The sequence below is a fragment of the Chelon labrosus genome, assembly GCF_963514085.1.
Source record: "Chelon labrosus genome assembly, chromosome: 13".
Classification (NCBI taxonomy): domain Eukaryota; kingdom Metazoa; phylum Chordata; class Actinopteri; order Mugiliformes; family Mugilidae; genus Chelon; species Chelon labrosus.
Window position 1 is genome coordinate 5,420,550 of NC_140346.1, and position 24,233 is coordinate 5,444,782.

At 43.1% G+C, this 24,233-nt stretch overlaps 1 protein-coding gene across 1 annotated transcript; it reads right to left on the reverse strand.

Annotated features, from left to right (window-relative positions):
* Positions 1–23,626, reverse strand: gramd1bb (GRAM domain containing 1Bb). The gene is made up of 21 exons (XM_084558594.1): positions 22,702–23,626; positions 20,479–20,499; positions 18,663–18,686; positions 16,714–16,734; positions 16,047–16,070; positions 10,571–10,655; positions 9,729–9,832; positions 9,532–9,627; positions 9,122–9,202; positions 8,878–8,993; positions 7,923–8,079; positions 7,325–7,514; positions 7,037–7,180; positions 6,827–6,945; positions 6,602–6,744; positions 6,350–6,453; positions 4,894–5,194; positions 3,909–3,920; positions 3,656–3,763; positions 2,568–2,688; positions 1–928 (listed from the first exon to the last, which is right to left on the reverse strand). The coding sequence occupies exons 1-21, from the start codon at positions 22,987–22,989 to the stop codon at positions 839–841; spliced, it is 2,349 nt and encodes a 782-aa protein (XP_084414720.1). The 5' UTR covers positions 22,990–23,626; the 3' UTR covers positions 1–838.
* Positions 23,627–24,233: the final 607 nt, after the last annotated feature.

A 24,233-nucleotide genomic window follows, 5' to 3' on the forward strand; every position in this document is an offset into this window, starting at 1 on the left:
CTGTGGTAGGGGAGGCCGATCATGTGATTTGTGTCTAAGGTTAAAAAGACGGGCTTAGGTCTCATCAATCTTTCAATTCTACTTTGAAACATCACACCACCATCTTCTGACAGGGAGCCAGCCCTGACAGAAAGCATACGAGGTGATCGGGACTGATCAGTGAAGCTGATCCCCCAGCTACAATACTTCTTTCCTTTAGTGGAACGACTCGGTCCTCTGATCACCTGGAGGTTTCTTAAAGGGACGCTGCAGCGAGGACCTCTAGGGGACGATTGGTTTGGAACAGTCGAGAGAGTGTAAAAAGTCATTAAGACTCGAAAGGACCCCCTCCCCCTTCCTTTGACTCTATCTCTCCTCTTCTTCTGTTCTTCTTTTTTTGACACACAGAGACTGGAACTGGACCACATTAACACTGACTGAGGGGAGCTAGGTTGTCTAAATGCATGCAGTAGTTTTCCTTCCTTCTCTCCGCCACTCCCCTGGTTGACATGGCTTACAGTAGGATGCACTTGGAAATAAAGAGAGTAGAAGGAAACGGTTATCCCACAGGTGTCGAGGAGGAGCGAGTCTCCTTCCCACCAATGCCTCATCGATGTTGGGGACACCTCAGTTCCTGTGTGCGACAGTGGGCACTTTCTGTCCACGGTTACCTCCTCTGGTTTTAACCTCTGCACGCCGGAGACGACCGCTCCTCTCTTCGTGTCTTTGGACCCCGCTCACAGTTGGTCCCACCGCCCCCCTATGTCATCCCTCTGCCTTGCTGCTGCCTGCATACTGGTTCACAAACAAAACAGGTCCTATATTGCACAGCATGCCCTCATGGCCTTATGGTGGTGTGTCAGTGATAGCGACTTCTCTTCTCTTCAGTCTCAGAGCTGTAGTCCCTTAAACCAATGCCTCGTTGAAGAGTCAATAAAGAGTCTTTCATCTGAAGAAAAGACGCAAGCAGACAAAAAGTTATATATTAGTAACAAGCAGCAATTCCATTACTACCGTTGACATAGTTGAAAGATAAAAAAAATCTGTTTTCAGATTTTGATATTGGGCAACCAGCAGCAAGTGGTGGTCATTCATACGAGAACGACATTCAATAGCCTTCTGAAGTTAATTTACTCAGGTCATATTCAATTATGGGCTACCTTTGAACGTCAGCCTTTATTTATGGCCTTTGGCTGAAGGAAGGAACAGGGATTATTGGAATTTAGCTTAGTGGAATCACAAAGCTCCCTTCAGGGCGAGGTGGTTTATTTCATTTGTGATCTGGTCGTAACTCAAAATGAAATATTTACAGAGTTTTGATGGCTTCATTTAAACGGGAAGTGTTGCAAATACATGGTTAGTGCCTTAAAGAGCATGACCCTGGTGTATTTATTGATTTATATTATTAGCGAGTAGGAGACCCTGGAATGAGTTCAGGGAGTTAACATTTTCAGGCATTTTGTTCAGCATAAAGGCTATGATGTTGTTACATATGCATGATAAATACACTGATCAGACATAACATTATGACCACCTTCCTAATACTGTGTAGGTCTCCCTTGTGCCTCTAAAACAGTTATGACTCATCAGAGAATGGACATGGGCCTTCTGAGGGTGTCCTGTGGTGTCTGGCAACAGAATGTTGTTAGTGGGGGCCTTTGGGTCCTATGGGTTGAGGAGTGGGGCCTCTGTGGATCATCCCACAGATACTTGATCAGTTTGGGATCTAGTGTATTTGGAGGCCAGGTCAACACCTTGTGCTGTTCTTCATGTTTTTTGAGTTGTTCATAAAGCGTTTTTGTGTGTGTGTCAGGCTGCCATCAAGGAGTGTCATTGCTACGGGGTGGGGGTGCCTGGTCTGGTCTAGGTGGGTGATACATGTCTAAGTAACATCCACATGAATGCCAGGTCCAAACTTTTCCCAGCAGAACATTGAATTCTCACAAAATGGTCAATGTTATTTACTTCTCCTGTCAGTGGTTTTAATGTTGTGGCTGATCAGTGTAGGAACAAATATGAACAGTTTAGCTCCTTTCTAGATTCACTGCATTCATAGAAAGTTCACACTGAGAAATCCTCTAGAAAACACAGATTGGCACGGTAGCAAACTCCATTAGTTCCATGTACTTTGCAGGCTTGACTCCTTTTTAGACCTCTGCACAGTGTTTGGCCACTCTGTGATTCCACTTGCCATTTATGGAGTGCAAAACTGTTGCTTTAGTGGCTCACATGACTCTAGTCACCAGCAGATATAATGTATGGCTCTGGCAACATCTTAAGAAAACAAGCAAGCTAGCAGCTGTGTGTAGTCTTGATCTTTTACAGTGTGCCAGGTCTGAGCAAACTGCACGACAGTTTATAAATTCAGCACAGAAATAAACACAAGCCTCCTGCCCTGTCCATCATTCCTTCACCTAACCTTCACCTTCCTTCACCCTACACAAAGGGCTGTTCAACCAGCCGGCTACAGCCATGATGAATTTAGTACATTAAATTACAGCAGCGTCTACATTCAACAGAAATTCTCTTAAGAGTTGTTTATCACAGTTTGAACGCGCAGTTGAAAGGCTCTCTTTGTGTCTGAGTACCTGGTCTAGCAGCACCACCGACGACTTGATTATCTCCCTCCACTTCTGCAGCTCGGAGTCATGGTAACGCTGCTGCGCCTCCAGAAGCTGGGCCCACTCCATCTGCGTCTGGGGCAGTTTACTGGGAAACAAACACACATACGTTAACAGCATCAGGGTGCAAGCCAGTGAAGCGTGATTTCCATTTTGAGGGACTGCCAGCTAACAGTTTGGTAAATTGTTTCAGTAAGCCCTGAGCTATTCGGGGGTAATTTTAGAAGCTCTGTGTTTTCCTGTCACACACGTCAAGGGCCATATGGATATAGTTGAGTGTGTATGTCAGGCCGTGTATGTGTGCATGTGTATGTCTTTAACTCTGGGAAAGCCAAAGAGCTGCCGAGATGGAAAAAGCATTTAAGAAAGACAGCTTGACCTTACTTTGACTCTAAAAGTTAAAGGTACCAGACAGAGAGAAAGCACCAGCTGACTCAGGCTCTGTTCAGACAGTGGTATTAACTGTCCTGAGTGATCCGACTGCAACTGACCAGCTTTAGGTAAACACTGGGAATGCATCTGAGATCCACATTAAGAGGTGGTCTGGGCCTCATGTGACCACATTCCTTCAGCACTGTGAACACACACGTGTCCTGGCCACGTTGATGGACTCAACTGACGCCATGTTGCATAAGCAGAGTTTTGCCTCATTCATTCAGAAAAAAACACACTACAGCTATTTATACCAGAGTTAAGCACAGCAAGTTAAGTATATTTACTGGTAATGATAGCCTTTTAAAATGTCCTGTCCTTGTAGCTGTTGATTATCCAAACCAATACATAAATCTAAATAGTAGTGTGTTGTCAATCATCAAAGCAGTCACGTTGATGTGTGCAAAGTAACTTCCAGGGCTGAAGTTATAACGTGACCTCAAAAATAATTAACGTCAGAGGCCGGGACAAATAAATATCCAAAATAATGAGTGAGGGAGACTTGATGCCTCATTACGTTCAACACATTGTATCATACTGCCACGTGGGGGCGCACACACAGTGAGCAGCACTGGTCGTTTATCTTACATAATCTCTAAATAAGGAAGTGTACATCTGTGTACCTTTCATGAAGCCGCAGTCCTTGCCAGGTTGTTAAGGACTGCGCCGAGTACTCCAGCATCCACAGCTTGTAGAACAGCATCATGTTGAGGAACACCAGCAGCACCAGGCTGAAGGAAGCCAAGAGAGAAACGAAATGAATGATGACTAGTAACTCATAATGGCTTTAATTTGAAATGGAAATTATATTCAAAGTGCAATGGGAAACATACAGTATGCATCTGGCCCTACTGGCTAATCAGAAAACACGTATACCTGAGACAGATCCTAGGGATGGCAATGAAAGAGGAGGAGAAAGGAGTTACACTCAGGGAAACAATGATGAGATATTTGTAAAGAAAGCAAAAAAAAAAAAAAAAAATTCCAATTGTGTAACAATACAGGACTCTTTCGAGGCCCTGTAATTGGAATGAGTACACTTTAAATTTAAATTAAATTGGCCACAGATTCAACTAAATCTGAAGGTTACATCCACATCTTCCCAGCCTCATATAATATATGTAGAGAAGACGTTGAGTTATATAAAGGTTTACCAGCTGTAGACCTGTCATGAATGGGCAAATTAGATATGGAGAACAAGAAATATTTTTTAACAAGGGTGTTTTGGGGCATTTTAACATGAAGGTCTATAGGGATTCACTCGCTTTTGCAGCCGGCAACCTGGGAACTGCAGTTTTAGCATCATTTTTCAGCTTTGGGGGGCTGCTCCCCATAAACTATAAAGCTCCTGTATTTAAAACAGATATTTTACAAAATTATTTACAGGTTTTAAACATAGATTTTCTTATTGGCAATGTTTTTACAATGTTTTTAAATTTGCACAGCTTGAGTTGCAGCATGTTCTTTGTTTGCTGTTATTGTAATGCACTAAAACCCTGGTATGTGCACAAGTAATTGGAAATAAAGTCAATTCTGATTCTGACTGTGGATATAAAATCTAATAAGTTTATCCTATTAGTTGTTTGTATGAAATGTCAGTATAATTATTGTATGATTCAGCCAGAAATGAACTTCTGACCAATACATTCTCTTGATAAATGAATAGACAGATCAATAATGAAGTCCGTGATAACATTTATGCAAATATTGTAGAAATTATGGATGAAATCATAAAACAAGTGACTCAGACAAATTTGACATGAGCATGTGTGTATGCTTGTGTCAACAGCATGTATCAAGTTTGCATTTATAACCTAATGGCCAGATATGCGTTGTGTGTGTGTTGTGATCAGTTGCGTACACAAAGCTGATGATGAGCAGCAGTTTGGAGACGCTGTACAGCGCGAGGCCCCCGGGCAGGTGATGGTGTTCTGGACTCTGGTGTCTGGTCTGCGTGGAGCCTGCCACTTGTTTGATCCTCTGAATCACTTCCTCGTCCGTCGGCGTGGTAACTGGGCTGAGGGCTTCGTCCAGGTGCTGGCTGCGCAAGTGGGGGAGCGGCCTCTTCTTTCGCCTCACCGTGGAGTTCTTCACTGCCTTGGCCTTCGGAGACAGCTGGTGGGACTCGGTCAGGATCTCCTCCAGCTTGGACAACTCCAACTCTGAGATGGTGGGAAATATCTGTTACACATAACACCCCCTTCACATGCTGCAGCCGGGGCATATACAGTATATATCAGCGTAATTTTTTATGTCTATGCTGTTTATGTTTGGACACTGACACATTTTGTATTTTATCCGTTTACCAAAATCCATTTAAGCTACAGTTAAATGGTCATAAAGGGGCAGACTGTCAGCTCTAATTTCACAGTACTGCCATCACAATTGGAGGAAAGATTCAGGAATTATAACCACACACAGTTCACACACAATGAACCCTTGTTTTCCCTGGTTTTCATGTGTTTGCTCTTGTGTCTTCCCTTGATGGTAGACTTGTGCCTACCTCCCAGAGAGTGTTCTTCACTTGACTCAGCTTCTAATTTGCCATAGAAAGGATATTGAGATCATTCGCCACTTTTGTTTTCTGTGTACATCCAGATCTTTTTATGTTGCAGAGCTCACCAGAGCGTGGAAAGATTTGTTTTGTTTTTACAGCCTAGGCATGGCCTGTTTGCCTTGCAGAAATGATAAATGAATATCGCACAACCTATCCGTGAAACGGACTTTATATAAAAATGATTGTAGTTGCTACACCTTCTAATTTGATAATACATATCTTTAAATTAAAGCTGAGTCTCTAAACTTCAGCCCTCCACTGTATATACATATACACTCACTGGACAGATCATTAGGTACATTCCAATGTAACAGTCCTGCGCTAAATCTTAGAGATGTTGATTCAACTGTGTTTTCATTTTGGAGGATGTAGGTTGTGGCGCTGTTAAACTGGATTGAATTAAACACTAAAGTATTTTTGTTGTTTAGTCTAGCCCACTGATTAAAATGTAAAAATAAAGCACAATACAATTCAATAGTACTACAAGCCACAGCCACCGTTCTGAGGCATTATAACAGTCATGAAAAATTATTTAGCGCAGGACTGTTATGTTAGAACGCACACATTTTTGCTAGTGTACCTAATGAACTGTCTACTGGTTGTATATTAATGGGTCTTCAGAAAAGAGGCAACAATGTATTTCAACTGCACATGTGCTCCATGTTTTTCCTATATTCTCTCCACTAAGTAGACATTCAGATGTCCCGTTGAAGGGACTTCACTGGCACATTACAATCAAATAAACAGAACTAAAGTTTACCAAGATGGCGGAAGTTCTCCTCAAGCCCACTCCAGAAATTTTTCTCTATGAAGCCTTTCACCAGCCCCCACGGCTGTTTCCTGTAGCGCAGCTCTGTTGATACCCTGAGAGACACACAGAAATGCATTCACTCACATAGACAGCCGTTTTTCCGTTAAAGTAGAAAAAGCAAAATATAAATTTTGGAGGTGTTTAAAAGCAATCAAATATATGATTCGAAATGGTCAGATTATGAGAGTGGCATTAACTCACCGTAACCGACACTTGTTCTTGGCCACCCGTGTGAGCATGTAGCGGTTGAGAGTGTAGAAGTAATCGTGGTAGGGCACGTCATGTGTGATGACCTCAGCATCGATAATGTAACACTCGCTCTCCTGACTAGCTTTGTATAGAGTCTGGCAAAAAACAGCAATATGTGGTTTCAATGATTGTTATTTAGAAGAGATGATCATACTGTATATCATAAGCTGCCTTTACCTGTGTCTCGGTGACTGTGGCCGTTTTGGGCGCCAGAGGGTTGGACAAAGAGATGGTGTACATGATTTCTCTGGTCTGATTCCCATCCTCCTCCTTCTTCCACGGGTGGTAAACAACGTCTAAACAGAAAAATGGTGGGAGAGAATTATGAATGAGTCCTGCCTGGAGGGACTGCATTATTTCAGAGACAGAGAGATGAAGAGTACTGACCAGAGAATCGTCTCTGTTCCATGAAGTCACTCATGAACTGAGACTCTGTGAAGAGGATGTCGTAGAGCTTGTCCACGCTGAACTTGTAGATCTCGTTGATATGCTGCCTGCCATTCAGATCCTCATGGAAGGCCTGTACCTCACCTACTTGTCGAAGAAACATGGATGACAGGTAAAAAATAAGTCTTGTTTCTTGCAATGTCTACATAATCCTGGGGCAATTCTTGAAAAGACCACACTTCCTGCTGCTGCATTATTTTATCTGAAGTGTATGTTGACTGCAGTTACCTTCGTCATGTGTTTCCGAGGAGTCGCTGAGCTCAGTGGGGATGTCTTCGTTGTCGTTGAAGTCCAGCGACGGTGAGGGGACAGGACCACCAGGCCCGCTGGTCTCGTTCTTCTCCTCCAGCAGTAGAGGCAAAGCCAGCAGCTCACCGTCTGGTAGGCAGTCCGCATATTCCTCTGCTGGGAGGTCAAACTGAGGGAATTGTCAATAATATATCATGTTAAATCTTAATCACTGATGATCCTTTAAGCTATTCTGCTCCAAATATCTTTTCCAACAGACGCAATAAGGGAATCTACACATCTCGCTTCTCTGACGGCGGTCATTTTGTTGGAAACAATCCTCTCAACAGCGCTCTGATGTAACTATTCTGTCCATCTGCGGCAAAATAGTTTGACTGGCTGAGCAGATCTCTGCTGAGCATAATGAATTCTAAACAGAGCAACTCCAGACCAAAATTCCCCCACTACAATTTTGTAGATGGGGGAACTTCAGCCTGATTTCCAGGCAAACTGTGACCCACAGAGATGGTAAACTTGACATTTCCATGCTGCCATTTAAATAGGTGTGGATGCACAGTACACAACGTCTGACACTTACTGTGATTGCTGTGTCGTGGTTGCTGGGGATGGTGCTGTTTGGGACAACCTTCTTGTGTATCGGAGGAGGGCTGCCCTCAGGCTTGGCATCTGCGCTGCTCTTTGACAAGTTGTCATTGTTGATCTCATTCTCTTCGTTGGGAATCTCTTCACTGAACCTGAAGGCACCAGAGCATGAAGCTTTACTTTCAACGCACCACATCTCACCTCCTGAAGGAGCTTCTCGAAGAACATGCAGTGTTTGTCACTTTTTTTTTTATAGTGTGACATGGCTCACGTGGTCCTGGATGAGCAGTAGTTAACAAAGAACCATTCTAATGTGGGCGGTTTTTTGTTATATTAACATTTCTGAATCTTAATGTGTGGGAAGCAACTGAAAATGAGCCCTACTTTAATTTACTAATATGGATGTAGACTATTGCCACTCACTAACAAAGCCATTATCACTTCCTTCATCTCATTTGACCTCCATTTAGACTTTGAAGTCAAACCTTCCTTTCCAATTGTCAGTTTGAGTTCACTGATCACGGCTCAGATAACATATGTGGCTCACATCTACTGTGAGTGAACTGGAAACCAGACTGACTCAAATCATGACTCTGTATTGATTTCCTCCTCAGACATGACAGGAAAATACAGGAAGAGAGAGAGGACTTTCAGGATTTCACAAAGCAGGCCAGCCAAGAAGTTTCAAGTGTCTTCAAAAGTGCAGTGTAAATTAGCTGAGGGCTAATTCGAGGAGATAAGAATGCTAAGTGTGTAATCGTTTGTCTACATGGATTACCTGACAAAGTCAGAGCGGGTTTGTATGCGCGTGCATGACTGAGCATGTGAGTATTGCTCGTCATGGCTCATATTGGGCCCACTAATTATTTTCTAGTTTGAGTTATTAGGTAATTAACTGAAGATGTTAATGGTAACCGCGGTAACGGATGCTGAGGCGTAAGCAAACTCACCCCATGGTGTTGAAGTCGTCATCAGGGGGAACATAGTCCTCGTCGTCGCTGGTTAGGCCGAGCTCGTTGCCATAGCACTGATGAACAAAGTGCCACAGCTCTTTCGGGCACAGGGGCTGCAGAAGGCGCAAACGAGTCCAAATGAGGAGTCTTGAGATTACAGTGCAGTAACATTTCTGAGATCCAAACAGTGATGTGCAGTATTTCTGTTCGCAGTATACACTCTCAGATCAGACTGGTTTACCTTGTCAAGCAGCGCATTCTGCCACAGTCTGAACATCATCATGTACGTCCTGTCTCTGGCTCCAAACGAGGTGAAGAAGTGCTGAGGAGGATGAAATGCAATCACCTATTAACTCACTTAATTAACACAGAACAAAAGTAACACTTAATATAGGGATGAAAAGAACATTTTAGGAGCCTGGTTTGAACCCATACACGACAGATTTTGGTGGCATTAACCGTAACCACTGTCCAGACACCTACTGGGGACAGGAACATGCCCCCTCTACTGGTGATAAACATTAAATCAATAATCTTCCTGTGACAAGACACACTTTACACCTCTGGACAAGGCTCTTAATGTGAAGATGATTAGATTAAAAACCGTCATGTGAAATGACAAGTATCACTCTTGGATTCTGTATCCTTTACCTTCTCATTGTCTGTGCAGACCTGGATGGCATTGGGAATGAGGCGGGCAGTCTTCTCTTTAGTCATTGAGCAGATGTCCTTTAGTCGCACTGTCAGCTACGCACAAATGCACACAGTTATAGATATATACACAGGCACGTACTGTATGGGCAAAAAAAAATAAAAAATAAGAAAAATTTCAGAGTGAACATCAATACCAGTGTTTCCCAACGGAAGATGTTGCTATAGAAACAGATCCAGTTCTCAGAGAGGTAGAGTCGTCCCTGCAGGAGGATGTCCCGTTGAAGAGCACAGGAGTAGTCTGCAGCACAAACAAGGCACAAAATCAGAGAGAAACGTGTAGATCGACACAACAACATGCAAAGACAGCTCGATGGACTGAGAGACAGGATGTAACAGGAGAAATAGGATGGATAGACAGACAAATAGACAGATAGTTAAATGGATAGAAAGAGACAGAGATCAATGAGAGATGCACCGAATAAACGCAGGGACAAACAGAATGACTGATATACAGACTGACAGGCAGATATACAGATAGAGATAACATTAGAGACAGATAGATGGATAAACAGATAAGAGAGATAGATTGAAAGTAATATAAATTAACACTGAATGACGAGCAATTTCAGAAAAATAATCCACTTGTTTAAGCACTGTTCCCTTAGATATGAACTCCTCTTCACTAAACCACGAGTGGAGGTCACACATTCTAGATTTAAGGCATTTTAAACAATAACAGCATTTATCAGAGTCGAAAAACTCAATCAACAACATGTCAACTAAACTTGTGACATTATGTGTTCATAGGAGAGTGGGGTATGTAGCTTAGAGTGTTGTCAAAGTTGTCAAGGTATCAAGACGTTTTCTTAGTTAATCAACAAAATCTACACAACGATGACATGATGTCAGAGAGTTGGAATATTTGTGTGCGTCTCCTCTCTGCACGGTGAAGATTAATCATTTTCTAATTGCTAACAAGCTGGCCGAGCCCTGCCAGCCCTCAGATGGCCCCAGTGTGTCTGTGGCGTCCACTCACCCACAATGAGCCTCTCTGTGTCGGGGAGCTGCTTGAAGAGTTTCCTGAAGTCCTCATTTCGCTGCTTGTATGTCGGGCTCAGCACCTGCAGTGACGGGGGCAGAGTGAGGAACACTGAAACTCTCTTCCAAAACACACGCTCGTGTCTTCATGCCCGCTCGCACACTGCCACGCAGCCCGGTTTATTTGTGTCCATGGATACATGAGATAACCTTGTCAAAACCACCCACAGGTTCGACCTGGTTTACTATAATTACACAGCCTGTGGGGGGTTTTGACAGGCACTAGAAATGGGAATACAGTGAATGGCAGCTATTTGTGAGAGTGCATCATTACTGACACTTGGATAACAGAGCCATTTAAAGCGCAGTCTGTAAAAGAAACAGCCCAGTGCAGGTCATTCAATACACATGCTGCTGCAATGAGGATTTATAATTCAGAAAATGAGTTACAGTATCATACTAGAAATATAAAGCAACATGTTTCTGACAATGAGGCTCTTGTTAAGTGAAAAAGGGCTTGAGCAACTGCCGAGACCTCAGTTGTAAACAAACCCGTGCACAGTTGCTTTGGTTAATGTGGTCAAACTAATTCTTGGGAACTCTGGGAAGAATATCCTCTTTAACACGATCCCACTTTTTTCTTTGGCTTAGCTTCAGCAGACTTGATTATTTGCAGAGCGAGCCTGCGATGTATAAAACCTCCCGATGTGTGCCAAAGTGAGGGGCTCTCACTGTCTGCGCCAGATGCTTTCCTGCTAAAGGAAAGCTTCAGGAAACAATGGCTGCCAGTAACAAGGGGCACACTGGAAATACTGGTGAGAGGAGAACAACACGTTCACATTAAAGTCACATGCGCCTCCTCTCTTTGCAAAACAGAAGTTGTTGAACTGCTGGAACACTGTTTTGGGAGTGTATCTTGCTTCAACTTGCCTTTGAGCAACCTCTGAAAGCATGTCAGTGACATCTCTGAAGTGAAACGCACATATACTACCACCATGTGTCCAAACACATGCCTACACTGTCGCTAAACGGATTCACTGACATTAATCTGATGACCAGTCCAAACAACAGGCCTGTGTGATCTCTAGATGAATTTAAATAGCTATGATATCATAAGCAAACCAGCTCTTCGTGTTGTTGTTTTCACCGCCCTCCTTGTGGCTCTCCAGGCGTGCGAGTGGAGGTCAACTTACAGCAGGGATCGCCTCATTGTCCCACTCGGGGTCCTGAAGGTCCGAGGAAGCCCAGCCCCACTGCCAACCCCATTCCCCTCTAGCTGGACCCTGCAGAAGCCACCCCGCCAGCGCCTCATCCAGCTCCAGCACGGCCTCCCAGTCCGCCATCGCACAGTCCTCATCCAGTTCCATATTCATCCTTCGCTGCGCCTGGATGGAAGCAAACTTTCCAAAGCGTGCCCCAGTGGGCTCCTCTGACGTTTGGAGGACTTGTCAGTTACAGTAGGTTTGGAAGAATAAGAGAAGACAGATCGTGAGTACAGTGGTTTTGGACGCCGCCCCCTGTTTTGGGTGCTGTTCCCTCTCAGCGTTGAGCAGTGGACACGGCGCACTCCAGCCACATGATCCTTGTCTCGCTCTGTCGTTCCCTGGCGCTCTCTCGCTTCCTCTCACACACACACAGGGAGAGGAGTTATGGCTGTTGCCCTCTAGTAACCCCGGCTAACAAGTCCTTTATTATCATGCCAGTCGCTTTTTCCTTTTTTTTTTTTTCTCCCCCCTGCTTACTCCTCCTAGTAAGTGTGTGAGCAGAGTGTGTGTGTGCTGCTGTCCAGATCTGAGCGCCTTGTAATTACTTTGTTTACGACCAGCAAAGAATGGGGCGAGTTTACTTTGTGGGGAGGTGGACTAATACAAACAAAGATGTGGCTGAGTTAAGAAGCTAACGCTGAGAGGAAAGAAAACGGGGGAGAGTAGAAGAAATTTTTTTTTAAACTATGTGTTGAGTCCGTCTTGCTGTCTGAACAAATGATTGAGTTATGGAGAACAGATGTGAGAATAACCTCCAGTTACCTCCGCCTGCAAAAACGACACCAACAGGCTCTGATCTAGGTCGCAAACCAGAGCTCAAAGTGAAGCGGCTGGACAATGAAACTGTAATTTTTCGGGTATCTGTTTCAATCGCTTTATGCACGCAAAGCTTCTGGAGTCCAAGCTAAAGAGCAGACTGCTGATGACTTGAATTCAGTGAAGGTATGAAAGCGTTCACTCCCTTCTTCCTGCCCTCGGTATTGAGGTCACTCATGTACTCCTGATACTGGATCACCCTGTGTTACTCTTAGCATGCAAGAAACTGCACAGCGCCTATTTTAGCAGGCCTTGAAAAACAATTCATGTCCACGTCCTCCCACTGCTCCTACCTAAAAATGTTTCAGCAGTCAAGAATGCGGGCTTAGCTATGGAGGTCTGAGTGGAGATTAGCAAAACAAAAAAGGAGAGGCAAAAACAACAGCGTTACTACGGCTTGGATTTCATTGACTCTTGCTGGATGCAGCGAACGTGTAGCCAGCATTTGTGCTCTGGAATTCAGCCATGGGTTCCACCTTTCCCCTGCTCTTAGTTCCCAGTCCTCCCTTTGAGCAGACGCTGAGGAGACAATCTGAAGCAGGGAAAATAGAGGAGTCTCGGAAAATATTCTTCTGTCGCAGGCCTCTTGGAAACTGGTGCTTTAAAAAGGCCTTCCCCCGCTGTGTGAATGCCTTTAGATCATGCGGATGAAACTTCAGATGAATTAAGTTTTAACCCTGGAAAATGCTTCTGGTGTCCCGGCTGAGGGAGATCCTCTATTTCCGCTCGTTCATTTTCCCCAATAAATCAAGCAAAGAAAGAGGCCGTTGTGACTGATGCAGCGTCCAGAGTTCAGGTGACAGTGAGCGACTTGGGATGAGGCAGGACTGCAGATACACAGTGTGTATTGATCTGGTTAACTATTAACTTGCTGGACAAACAGTAGGAGATGGAAGAGACTGGTACTGTAAACCAGGGCGGGGTTTTAGTGGGTGTTCATCCTATTAATCATAACCACATACGCTGCTATTAGGCCGTATATCATTTGACGGAAAAATCAGCCGATGTTCGTCTGTAAATCAGAGAGAGGAAGGTGTGACGCACCCTGTCTGCGTAGATGCAAACTGAAGTTCGCTCGCTGTGTAAAGTACAGATTCACCCTTGTTGCTCACTTCCTAGAGCCTGCGGCTGTGGTTACCATAGCAAATTTGTCCTGATGCAAAGCGGATAAGCAAGAGGTTTCTAGAGGGCCGCTGTGGAAGCGTGGCCAACGTGCATTTCTCTAACAGGCTCAGAACTCACACTAGGACGGATAGGTTTTTAATCAGTCTGGTTTCAGTGCTATGGGAGGTCATCACTGCCATGTAGAGGTGCACTTAAACACACACTCTCTGACATGCAGGTGGATAAAAGAGAGCACACCTGCAGATAGAGCTAAATGAACTACGCAACATTAGCGTCTGAGGCATCAGGAACACAGCCTTTTAAAGGATAAATTCACCATTATTAATAATCATTCACTACTACTACCCTCATTCACATCGCCCATTCTACACATGTAGAAATCAACATCTATTTTCAACAGTCATTTGGTGTTTTATCACAATTCGAACTATGTCAGAGGGGCTTGAAGACGGCAGAAAGGATAAGATTAGTGCTACTCTACACTTTTCTTATTGTCAATACATCTTGCAAACAGGCCAAAACCATCAATGTGTTAGTTTCTCATTTCTTTTCCCCTTTTCCGCACTGGCTTGTGGTGACATTCAGCCTATTTGTTCCTACTGAAGATGTAAAGCTTTAAAAAGAGGCCACACACCCACAGGCCTTATGCACATTTATTCTTAAATAGAAACTATCTAAGTAGGTGATCTTCTTCTTAAAAGCAGAGAGCTGAATTCATATAAACGACAGATAAGGCAGATGTCCTTCAGTCAGTATGGCATTTGGTATTTGCACTACGTTATCACATCACCGCCTAGACTAGATCTGAGAACAGTTGATAAGCTGCGTGTACAGCAGCTACAGTACCTGCCGGAGAAAAAGATTCCAGGATGTAAACTAGCTGGTAACACCTTCCAAACGTAAGTCAGTAATGATAATGTGATATTACATTACGACAATGGTCCAATAGACATCCACACCAGTAGACGTGGGGCTAAGTTCGTACACTGTCCGACAAACTACTGCTCTATATTTATGGGTTGCATATGACTGGTAGCTTACTGCGACTCATGTGAGTCAATGATTTTACATTAGAGTCAGTTTGTTGACTCATACTACTGTTACTCTATGGTTTAGTTTTTATCATCATCCCACACTTATGTGATGCCTCTTTTGTGCCCACAGTGGCCAATTCATTCAGCAAAGGTGGCATAGTCTCACATAAAGTCTTTGAGAACTGGGTTAACAGTTCATGTACAGTGTATGTCCATTTAGATGCGACTCACTTATGTGTTTTAATAGTTTTTGGAAATCAGTGCAGGCCTAAGGCAAAAAGAAATGAGAATCAGGACAAAATGGTTAGTAGGATCAATCCATTGTTGGTTTTGGTTTTTAACTAGGAGGTGCTGACAGTAAAACGTGGAATGTCACCAGATTTATCCTTTAAGCAAAGCACACTCTGTAGTATATTTGTACATGGCCCTGCTATCTTCTTGTATGTTGTGCTCGTATCCAGACATTTCCATGTGTTAAACGTTATCAGTGATAACGTTTAACACATGGTCAAAGCAACATCAGCTGTGGGTTATTACTTGTTATGATCCGTTCCAAATAGTAGGTCGGCAGAGGAAATGAGAGGGCTTTATTATGGCTGATTGGGGAAGTATTTAAGAAGCTGTCTGCTTTTTGTTTTGGACCCGCTCTCCTTTGAAGAGCAGCTCTCCATTTCCGCTATATGCAAGGCGGTTTCTGTGTTGTGTTCTTATTGCAATGACAAACCCTGAGACGGTGTCCATGTTTACCAGGACACATGAAACAGAGAAGCAAGCCACAGACTAAAGCACCATGCTCCATTCCCATGGCTCATCCAGAGGCCCTTGTGATGGCTTGTTGATTTGTTTAGTACAGGGAGGAGCTCAGCGCAGTTGTTACCACCTGCTGCATACCGAAAATAGACGTCTATGTGGTGACAGCCTTTCGACCACACCTTAGGGACTTGTAAAATACAAATCCAGAATGCTCCGACTGTCAATGCAAATGTTATGACCACTAGTTAAGAATTCATTCTGTTTTTGATAAGACTTTAGTGAGGACACACATTTATTTATGTTTATTTTAACATTACAATTACGTCCTTTTAAAGTGCGGCCTTGCTGTGAGGTGGTAACAACACTGTGTCAAGTCAATGGAATGAGAAACAGGATGGAGGGATGTTAAAATCCCTCCACTCTGACAGCAAGAGAGGAAGAAAGAAATCCAGGGTTGCACAAGAATACGAGTCATGCTTACTCTCAGGATGTGTTGTCTCTCATGCTGGGGAGAAAGGGGAAGAGTGTACACACAGGGAATAAAAAAAAAAGAAAGAAAAAACATAACATAAAAACTAAAACAACACAAAATGGGAAAAAGTCCAATAAACACACTTCTAGGGAAAACTGTGGTTTAGTTCAACGCTGTCCAACGCTCTCATTCCTGCTCAGCATGTGGGTTCAACCAACACAACAGTGCAAAAACCGAAAAAGTCTGAGAATTATGATGGTGCCAGACATTGTGCTACAGCACCACCTTGTGGTGCAAAACAAAACTACAATACTCTGGCTTTATTGAGTCTGTATGGTGTGTGTACACACAGACAAGAAGTATCTTTGGTAAATTATTTCATTATTAAATCTTGTTTATAAAGCACTTTACTAATGTAGCTTTTCCATTCTCTTGTTGTTAGAATGACCACCTGGTGCTCTTTTAAAACCATGCTAACCCTGGCTCGGCTGACCAGTAGTCTACACCAGTGGGTTTGGACAATGGACCTTTACATTTTTAAGCAGCATTTGTCATCAAAATGAGTCCAGGGCACTTCCAGAAGTCACACACATGACGTGATGTCCACACACAGGATGGTCTCACACATTCACAACAATACACACTGATTTGTATATTAAAACAAGGTGTGACTTACGTTGTACCAGCTTTGGCTTTTCTGTGGAAAGAGAAAAAGAAAGAAAAAACGGGATGTATTTAACTCTGTGACTGCCATCAAGCAATACTGCAGCAGGCTTGTAGGCTAATACAGAAATACAGAGGGTGTGCAACACGATCATCCTCCTCATAACAAGTTAGTGCTGGCGTGAGAGTCATCGCGTGCCTCTCACTCTTTCCTGACGGAACTTACAGGAAGTTCTCCACAATATTAAATTATCATGTTCTATATTAAACCTCGGCAGTGATGTAAATGCAGGCAAGGTGAAATTCTCTTCCAGTTCACTTAGGCAAGAGGAAACTGGCGAGACCTTTTGAAAATAAATCAGCTTCTTGTGTTGGTGGAACTGGAAGTAATCTCACTCCAAACCTGCTGTGTACTGAACTAGCACATTCAAGTACTGTACAAGTATACAAGAACTACAATAAGTACACGTTTCTGCCCTCAGAAAAGTCATTCATATACATTTATGGAGATGAGAGTTTTACACAACATTTTACAACCATCTGATTTTTAGCAACAGGAGAGATGTGAAAATGATCACATTAAACTGATTCCCTGGTTTTCATGAAATATTTGGTGCACTTTATACACAACCAATCATGTTCAGTTGCAGTTTTATAACAGCAGAGGGCAGCAGAGATACATCTTAATCATGTCTGTTATATGGAAACATTTTCCAGACACATAAACACATTTCCACTCCAATAGTCTAAGAGCAAAAGTACCAGAGAGGAAACATGCAGGTGATCATTCAGAGGGCCAAACAAGGAAGAGGGTATGTGTGGGCAGAAGAAGGGGAACAAAGGGGTAAATAATTAAAGCATAAAGAGCATGTGTCTGATCACAGAGGTGTGATAAACAAAAGAGTTAAGAAGCAACAAGCTCTTAGTTTCTACTACTTTAGAGGATGAGTTATAGTTAGATCTTTTACAGCATTAACTATTAAACATTACTGAATGTTGATTATAATAATACATTTTCTTATTTTGACCTTTCAGATCATCAGATGGCCGTAAAACGTGCATGCGAGCTATTTATGAAGCATTGCTTATTGTAAATCTGTCCTTCCAAAAAGCCAGCAACACTCCCCCCTCTCTTCCTGGGGTCAGCTGAGTTTTCTCTGTGCCTGACAGGGTGTGGTGGTTATCTGCCGCGTGCGGCGTTAGCAAGCAGCGAGCCGCAGACGCAGGCCCGAGGCCTGGCTGTGACGATAGCCGGGCTAATGTGGGCTAATCTGATTTGAAGGTGACAGAGACATGAGAGAGGAATTGCTTGGAGGCCACTGTCTGGATAAGGTGCGCGTGTGTGCTGTGTTTGATTTTGTGTGACTACATGCTAGTGAGGCTGGCGAGATTTACAGTGGTGCTGTTTATACAAAGAAAAACTATTTATTGTGACTGTATAGATTTGATGCATTCAAAGGCAGCAGGAGAGGGACAGACACAGAGGGAGAGACAGAGAGAGACAAGAGAGATAAAGAGACTATCAGTATTATACAATTTAAGTCTGGACTGGGACTCCTCTGTAAATCCTTACAATAGTTTGAGTCTGTTTCCCTAACCATCTAATTTAGTGTAAATTTCCCCTCATTGGAAGATGTGGATTCCAAAAATGTGTTTTTGTCAGACACATGGCTTAAAAAATAATTTCTAAAGACCAAATTTCGAGTCATATCTTTGCTTTGAAATTTGTCCAAGAACCGTCAACATTTCAAATAAACATTAGAATAAAAAGTGCCATAAATCCTTGTCTCTTAATCCTTTAATTAAGGGGAGGGGAAGCTTCACATAGGACAGGAGGGACTCAAGCTGTCAGAGGGGATACTACAGTGGTACGGCCAGACAGGAAGTGGTGGGACGTTTTTTTTTTTTTTAAAGGGGCCAGCAGGGATTGTCAATGGGTCAAATGAAAGAAGAAATGCTTACTTTAATCAGGTTTAGTCTGTCATACTGAAAGAAAATTAAAGAGAAAACAAAATGTTAACCAAAGCAGTGAGCAACATGAACAGAGAAAGAAATGGAAAATGAGATAGAGGAGGTCCAGAGAGTCCAAATACGGCTCCAAATACAACCCCAAAGTACATAACCACCGTTACTGCGCTGTTGAAGCTGACTCTCCATCTAGCTGGCGTGTTACACAAGAAGCCTGACTGATTATTGTTCTATCACCGTCACTATTTAAATTCATTATCCATTCTTGCAGAGAGGCACAGATCTTGACTGCATTAAGGTTAGGGTGATGACCTCGTCTCATGTCAGGGGTCATGTGACCACTGCGGACCACAGAGGTCGATGCAGGGGGTATTTGAACAGGGATGGGGGGAGGGTTTTGGACTGTGGCTCGGAGAAGAGCAGTGTTGCAATCAATTAGTATCTGTGTATGCGCACGAACGCTAGAGCAACATGAGAGTCTCTTTGCACCAAGCACCCATTAACTGACAGATTGGATTTCACTGTGACAACACGTTTCTGCCTTTTTCTTTTTAATACAGATACAACAGAGCTTTTTAACTGTCTAAACGCTGAGCCTACAAGATCAACAAAAAAAGTGGGATGGAGTCTGACAATGGCAAAATGAGACGGATGAAGCGACACTACAGGCGATGCACTGAAACGGGACACTAGTCTGCAGAGAAGAGGGGAGAAGGGATTCTCTCATGTGTCAACAAAGAGGATGCTCAAATAATGATGTAGTCCTGGATCTCTAGACTGGGACGCTGGCAGGATTTATGGAAGTTTATCCCCGTACAGCGGGGCAATTAGAGCACATTACCACTGTAATGAAAAGGAGAAAAGTTTGCAAAGACAGGAGTAGGACCCAGGTGTAGGTAGGGAGAAAAAGGAAGTGGAAGAAAGAACAGACATGTGTTGCCTTCAAATAGGGGCACGTTCACTGTGTCCAAGAGAAGAGACCATATGATGTGTGGCGTTTGATAAGAGTTTGATAATAAGTTTCTAGAATGTCATTTAGTGGCATCGCCTTTTTAGTGTCATGTGTTTTTTAGGAAAGTGATGATATTTCCAACTGCCTCATCCTTTCATTATGCCTTTGCATTTCTGACATTAAGTTAGCAAGTTATTAACTTGTCTCCTACAGCCAACCATTGCCTAGCAACGGTGTTCTCCCGACTTACGGCTAATGTTACCACTTGAACACCAAGCATTTTGTGTACAAGACTTCCTACGTCGTAACCACAAGCTTACGAGCTCCATTTGAAGGCAGCAATACTACAGGCAGTATTTATTTTATAGTGGATTTGTGTTGGAAACATTTATTTTAATTCCTGGAATATTCAGCCTAAGCCTCTTCACCCGGTTTCCATTATGTGCGTGTGTGTTTTTTATTGTGCTTCTTTTATTCCTCTATATTTAAAAAGCAGGATATCCCAATGTGACATTCATATGCTGTTTGTATACCAAGATTAATACAAATATTGGACAGGAAATTGCTACATTCACATCACCAGAAAGGTAAAGAAAGGAAAGGGAAGTAGAGAAAAAGGAAAGGAAGTGAGTAAGGTGGTGTGGGGCTGTTGGCTGCACGAAAGGTTCGTCTGCCTATGATTGCGGGTGCAGATGGGGCTTGCAACGGTTGCAGTGTGCACGGAGGCAGGCTGGGTTCGGGGCATTCCAAACGGGGGTTGGGACATTTCCACAGAGCAGCTCACAAGACGGGAGGTGTTGCAGAGGGAAGGTGGGCACAGCAATATTTGAAGAACAGAAAAAAAAGAGTAATGCTTACTTTGGAAAGTCGCTTGTGAGACTAGCATGCAATCAGGAGAAGAACAAAGAAAAATCAGATAGAAAAAATCAAAATGAAAAGAAATAAACTGCAAGAAGAAACAGCTGAAAGTACCAACAGAAGAGCTGAACAGTCATTATCAGATGGCACACATTATCATATGGCATGTAGCAGCAGCTGCAGCAAAGTGAGAGGGCGTGCACACTGTGTTGTGGAGACATGAAAAGAACTTAGAAAGGAGACAAAACAGAAGACGCAGATGAGGACAGAATGAGAAGGTAATAAAGGAGGGAGCGGCATGGGTTACGTCTAACGGGAGCTACACGCTACTTCAGTGAAATAACCTGAAATAATCTGTGAGTTAATTTGTGAAGGGAGATGCAGATGAGAGGGAGAACAACTCAATACTAGAATTTATCGTCTTCGATTCTTTAACGATTTGTCAAATAAAACCCTGGTCCTTACAGAAGTAAGCTTTTACATATCTACCTTCAATCGAGAATAAAAAAATCCCAACACTGAGCGAATACGTAGCTACATTTTGTCAATATGACTCAGTTCTATGCATCACTTCCTAATGTCAGACATTTAAAGTAAGCCAACTTAAGTAAAAAGCTCAGGTCTGATGATGGGTCTTTGTGTTGCTTTACCAAAGGGGAAATGTGAGACTGTGGAGCAAATGATATGTAAAAATGAAAAGGCTGGAATGGAGAGGGGAGTGCAATCTCTCCAGAGAGGGGAGAGTGATAGTTACAGCTCATTAGTCACACACCAAGTCAATAACCAATCAAAACACATATGTCAGTAAAAAAAAAAAAGGCAGGGCCAACTCTGACATATTTATGCGCTCGCAGTTAATGAATGGTTGCATACATGAGTTCACATATCATCATGACAGTCATAGAGTCAGGATAGATTACTCAGATGATATAAAACGTGGTGTGACATGTGGGCTGACCCTGATGCTGATGCTGCCTGTGGTATGACAGGAATAAATTCAAAGCAATGGCTGCTAACCCCATATTACTGCTATTGTATAGATTTGCTTCCACTTCCTTTTAGGATTGTATATTCCCGTTAGACATTAAACATTTTGGTTAAATAACCAAACCTGCACATGCATCTGCAAATTCATATTGTCTCTAATCTTTGCTGTTTTTAGTTACTAGTTTCAACTAGTCTTCAAAAGGCCTTATTCTGACCATTTTAATCTCACTACATGTCTGTGAAATAAGCACTTAGTGTCCCACAGTGAAGCTTTATTTGGGCCTGTTGAGAATCTCTCTTAACTGTGTTTGTTTACATGGACGCTAGTATTAAGCTAACCTGGAAGTCAGACAATGTGGCAGGAACTGCTGGGCCAATCAAACCATTCGGGCAGTGATGGACAGAAGAGTAACAGCGGCGTAGTCATACATATCATGTGAGCACTGTGGAGTTGAATTTGTGCTCTGATTGGTTGCAGGACTATACAATTGCAGGCAAAGGATTTTTTTCCCTTTGAAACACGCCCCATGCTTAACTCCTGATGGCCAGGCTAGTATTAGTATAAGCTAACAATCAGAATAACAGCCCAGTCAGAATGAAAAAGCATAATCAGTTGGGCCTCTCTCTGGATGGTATAAATACATTCTTATTGCGCATGTTTGTCCCATGTGGGGTAAACGTCAGTGTCGAGGGGGAGGGGACAGAAACAAAATGGCGGTGGCAAAATGTTCAGTTGTCTGAAAAGATGAACGTAGCCGGAATCAATACAGGAAGCGTCACTCTGTCTCATCTTGGTCATCTTCTTCTATTAAATTCAGTTCAGTTACATTTAGCATATTTCTGGAAGAGTCCATGCTTCACAACGGACACAACAACTTTGGGTCTTAAAAAAAAAAAATAAACTGAACTGATTGATGTTTTGGTGCTTGGGTTGCATATTTCTTTACAGGTGATTTAATTTAACGTCCATGTAAACAGTTAAATTGGAGGCTCTAATCAGAAGGGTTTCACTCAGTTTGTCCATGTAATTGCAGTCAAAGCTGGGCATTGTTGACAGTGCTCAGAGCTTTACGTGATTGCAGTGCTCCAAATGCAGAGACTTCCATCCTAAACATGTTTAAAACTTGGGTGAAAGTGCACAACATCTCAAACTGCGAGGATCGTGTCCCTCGTTCTTATCAGACGCTGGGAGAAATGCATCAGATAGGTAAAAAGGAGCAAATCCCTTTCACTCACCTTGGAGTTCTTTCCCCCGCTCCGTGCTGACTGAAGGGAGTATGTTCTCTGGACAACCTGCTCGGGCGTGGAGGGGGACTTATCAGAGGAGTGGTCTGATCCCTTCTCCACCATGTTCTCACCCTCCTGGCTCTGTGGTGTTGGAGAGCGCGAGCGTTTACGCAGGACTGGTGAGCAGGCCGGTGTGCTCTTGTTTGAGTTACTGGCAGTGCTAAAAAAAAAAAAAAGAAAAAAGAAAAAAAGACAGAGATGAAGAAAAAGGCAGGAGGAAATCACTTGCCTATTCATTCCAGCGTCATTTATTCTTACGCGAAGGCTAAGATACCAGATATCAACCGGATCAGTGTGGACAGCAGCACAACATATAAACTGTTTTCGACTTACATCACTTAGGCTTAACAGGCTTGAAGCGTGTGCTAACCCTGCTAATAACGGCTAAGCTTATGAGGGAACTCAACATCAACAACAACAGCAGCAGTGAGGAAAACAAATGAAGTAAGATCCCGTCACACGCAGGATTTTCTCACTAATGCGACACTTTAAAAGCAACAAGGAAATCAACGTGTGAGTGTTTTCAGTTGGATTAAGAAATGTCCAAATCATGAGAAATATGAGGTCTTACAGTTATTAAGGAACTTTCCATTAAACCACTAAACAGTCTCCAAAACCAGTGTGTTTGCAAAACCACTGAATCCACTCTCTAAGACACAACAACAATTAAAAGATCACACAAAATGACAGCTGACCATTCTGCTGGCAAAAGCACACCAGAAGAATGTCATTCTGTTACCTTAAATTGTGCACCATATTGATGCTTGCACGGCGATTTGCTTTAATGCCTCCGCTAAGAGCTCTCCAGTGAACTGGAAGGACTGTTGTCTCAAGACAGGGAGTCCCAGTCCATCCATTGTACACTAAGTTCCTATCAGGTAGCATCCGTGATCCAGAACTAGACACTCTCTTCTCAGCACAGACACACACACACGGCCGAGGCTCAGCGAGAAGCCATCTCCTCACAATGACAGAAGGCAACAAAAGGCTCTGTAAGTGATCTGTGTGGCAGTGCTCCTGCCAGGCCTGGTTACTTGACATGGCGTTATGCAAGCCATTACGTCACTGCCAGCCAATGGCCGCTGTTAGTGGCCATAAATTACTGATCTACTGTTTCACTCAGTGCAGCCTGGAGCTCATGATCACAGAGAGCAGCGCTGATGGCTTCTGGGTCCACCGCTCCACAAGTAGCTGTGATGTCCTCGCTTTTTAAAATTGACCAGAGGTTCTGCTTAATGCAGTGGGATAAATATTGCGCTTCCAGTATATTATAGTACTTCTGACATCAATTTATATAATTACAAAATGTCCTGCTTTTCAGTGGATGATCATTTTAACTGTACGGTATAGGACACTGTGTACCCTGCACTGACTAATGATCAGTACCTACATACATAATTAAGAGTCAATTTGTGGAAAACTCTCTTTCAAAACCATTCATTGCTGAACGTTTATAATATGAAGTGCGCGTCCACTTCTGC

What these genes read in the sequence shown, in the direction of transcription:
- gramd1bb (XM_084558594.1), bottom strand. Translation starts at nt 22,989, where the DNA reads ATGAATAGGCAAGTGATTTCCTCCTGCCTTTTTCTTCATCTCTGTCTT. An exon ending in CTCACAAGCGACTTTCCAAA is followed by an intron (nt 18,687 to 20,478) that starts GTAAGCATTACT and finishes ATTTTCTTTCAG; the next exon opens with TATGACAGACTAAACCTGAT. An exon ending in AGAATGCGCTGCTTGACAAG is followed by an intron (nt 8,994 to 9,121) that starts GTAAACCAGTCT and finishes CGCCTTCTGCAG; the next exon opens with CCCCTGTGCCCGAAAGAGCT.